Source organism: Miscanthus floridulus, chromosome 3 (genome assembly GCF_019320115.1).
Source record: "Miscanthus floridulus cultivar M001 chromosome 3, ASM1932011v1, whole genome shotgun sequence".
Taxonomy (NCBI): Eukaryota; Viridiplantae; Streptophyta; class Magnoliopsida; order Poales; family Poaceae; genus Miscanthus; species Miscanthus floridulus.
The window spans coordinates 12,245,112-12,246,415 of NC_089582.1; the positions used below are offsets into that span (position 1 = coordinate 12,245,112).

At 55.7% G+C, this 1,304-nt stretch overlaps 1 protein-coding gene across 1 annotated transcript; it reads right to left on the reverse strand.

The window, feature by feature from the left end:
• Positions 1–394: 394 nt before the first annotated feature.
• LOC136543167 (secreted RxLR effector protein 161-like) lies at positions 395–1,086 on the reverse strand. The gene is made up of 2 exons (XM_066535700.1): positions 610–1,086; positions 395–493 (listed from the first exon to the last, which is right to left on the reverse strand). The coding sequence occupies exons 1-2, from the start codon at positions 1,084–1,086 to the stop codon at positions 395–397; spliced, it is 576 nt and encodes a 191-aa protein (XP_066391797.1).
• Between the last annotated feature and the right edge of the window lie 218 nt (positions 1,087–1,304).

Below are 1,304 nucleotides of genomic sequence, written 5' to 3' on the forward strand. Positions count from 1 at the left end.
TGCCGCCGGCGAACACCGGAACACGCCAAAGAACAGAGAACAACTCACGCACACACACGAACACTTGGAACGCGATGAACACGAGTACACGGAGCTTTTGGTGCGGCCCAAAAACTGCAGCGTTTTCTGATCTTCGTTTCTCCTTTTTATTGTGCAATATAAAGAGCAAAGCTCCTGGTGGCTGGCCGCACACCACGCTCACGACGCGTCCATCCCCACGTCCGCGATGTTCGTCCAGAACCAATCGCCCAGGTACGTGCGTGAGCTATTCTCACTGCCACTACCTCCTATGTGCACGGCGACCACAAATCAGTGCTCATGCGCATGCAGAACTGAAAGAAAAACATGCGGTCCTATCTATTTACAGTGCAACGCTTAACTAACAAATCTCCTCCTAAGCCTTGCACTTCTGCTTGAGTTTGACGAGGCCGAGCTTGGCACGCAGTTCACAGAAGCATTCCCGCGCCAGCGCCTTTGTCATGATGTCCGCCAGCTGCTCAATTGTGCCAATGGAGGCGACACATACCCTGCCTTCCTCGATGCACTCGCGAATGTAGTGGTATCTTGTATCTATATGCTTGCTGCGATCGTGAAAGACATGGTTCTTACCCTCTTGCCCTTCAGCTCAGATAGGAGGCGCGTCAGCCACACACCCTGGCAGGCAGCAGTAGTCCCTGTGATGTACTCAGCCTCGCATGAGGACAGCGCCACGACCTTCTGCTTTTGGCTCTGCCAGGTGATGACGTTTTTGCCGAGGAAGTAGAGGACGCTGGTGGTGCTTCTGCGGTTGTCGATGTCTGCAGCATTGTCACTGTCACTGAAGCCCACGAGATGAGCATCCTCCTCCTTCCTTGTGTAGTAGCAGTCGTAGTCCAGAGTGCCGGCGATGTACCGTAGCACTCTCTTCACAGCTGCCAGGTGCTCGGTGGTTGGGTTCTCCATGAACCGGCTCACATAGCCCACCGAATAGGCCAAGTCTGGCCTGGTGTTCACCAGATACCGCAGCGAGCCAACGATGCTTCTATATGCCGTGGTGTCGATGGCGGGTGCGGTGCTCTGCTTGCTCAGCTTGAGGCACGGCTCCATGGGGATGTAGCTGGGGTTGCACACAGCCAGCCCGACGTTCTAGAGGATCTTCGCCGTGTACGCGCTCTGGCCCAAGGTGATGCCGTCCGTGGACTGAGTCACCTCTAGGCCGAGGTAGTAGTGCAGCAGCCCCAGATCGCTCATCTGGAACGTCGCCTTCATCTGCGACTTGAACTCATCAATGTCGCAGGTGCTGCCCCCCGTGATCACGAGGTCAT

Coding starts and splice junctions, on each gene's coding strand:
- LOC136543167 (XM_066535700.1), bottom strand. CDS start 1,086: ATGGAGCCGTGCCTCAAGCTGAGCAAGCAGAGCACCGCACCCGCCATC. Junction 494..609: donor CTGAGCTGAAGGGCAAGAGG/GTAAGAACCATG, acceptor ACAATTGAGCAG/CTGGCGGACATCATGACAAA.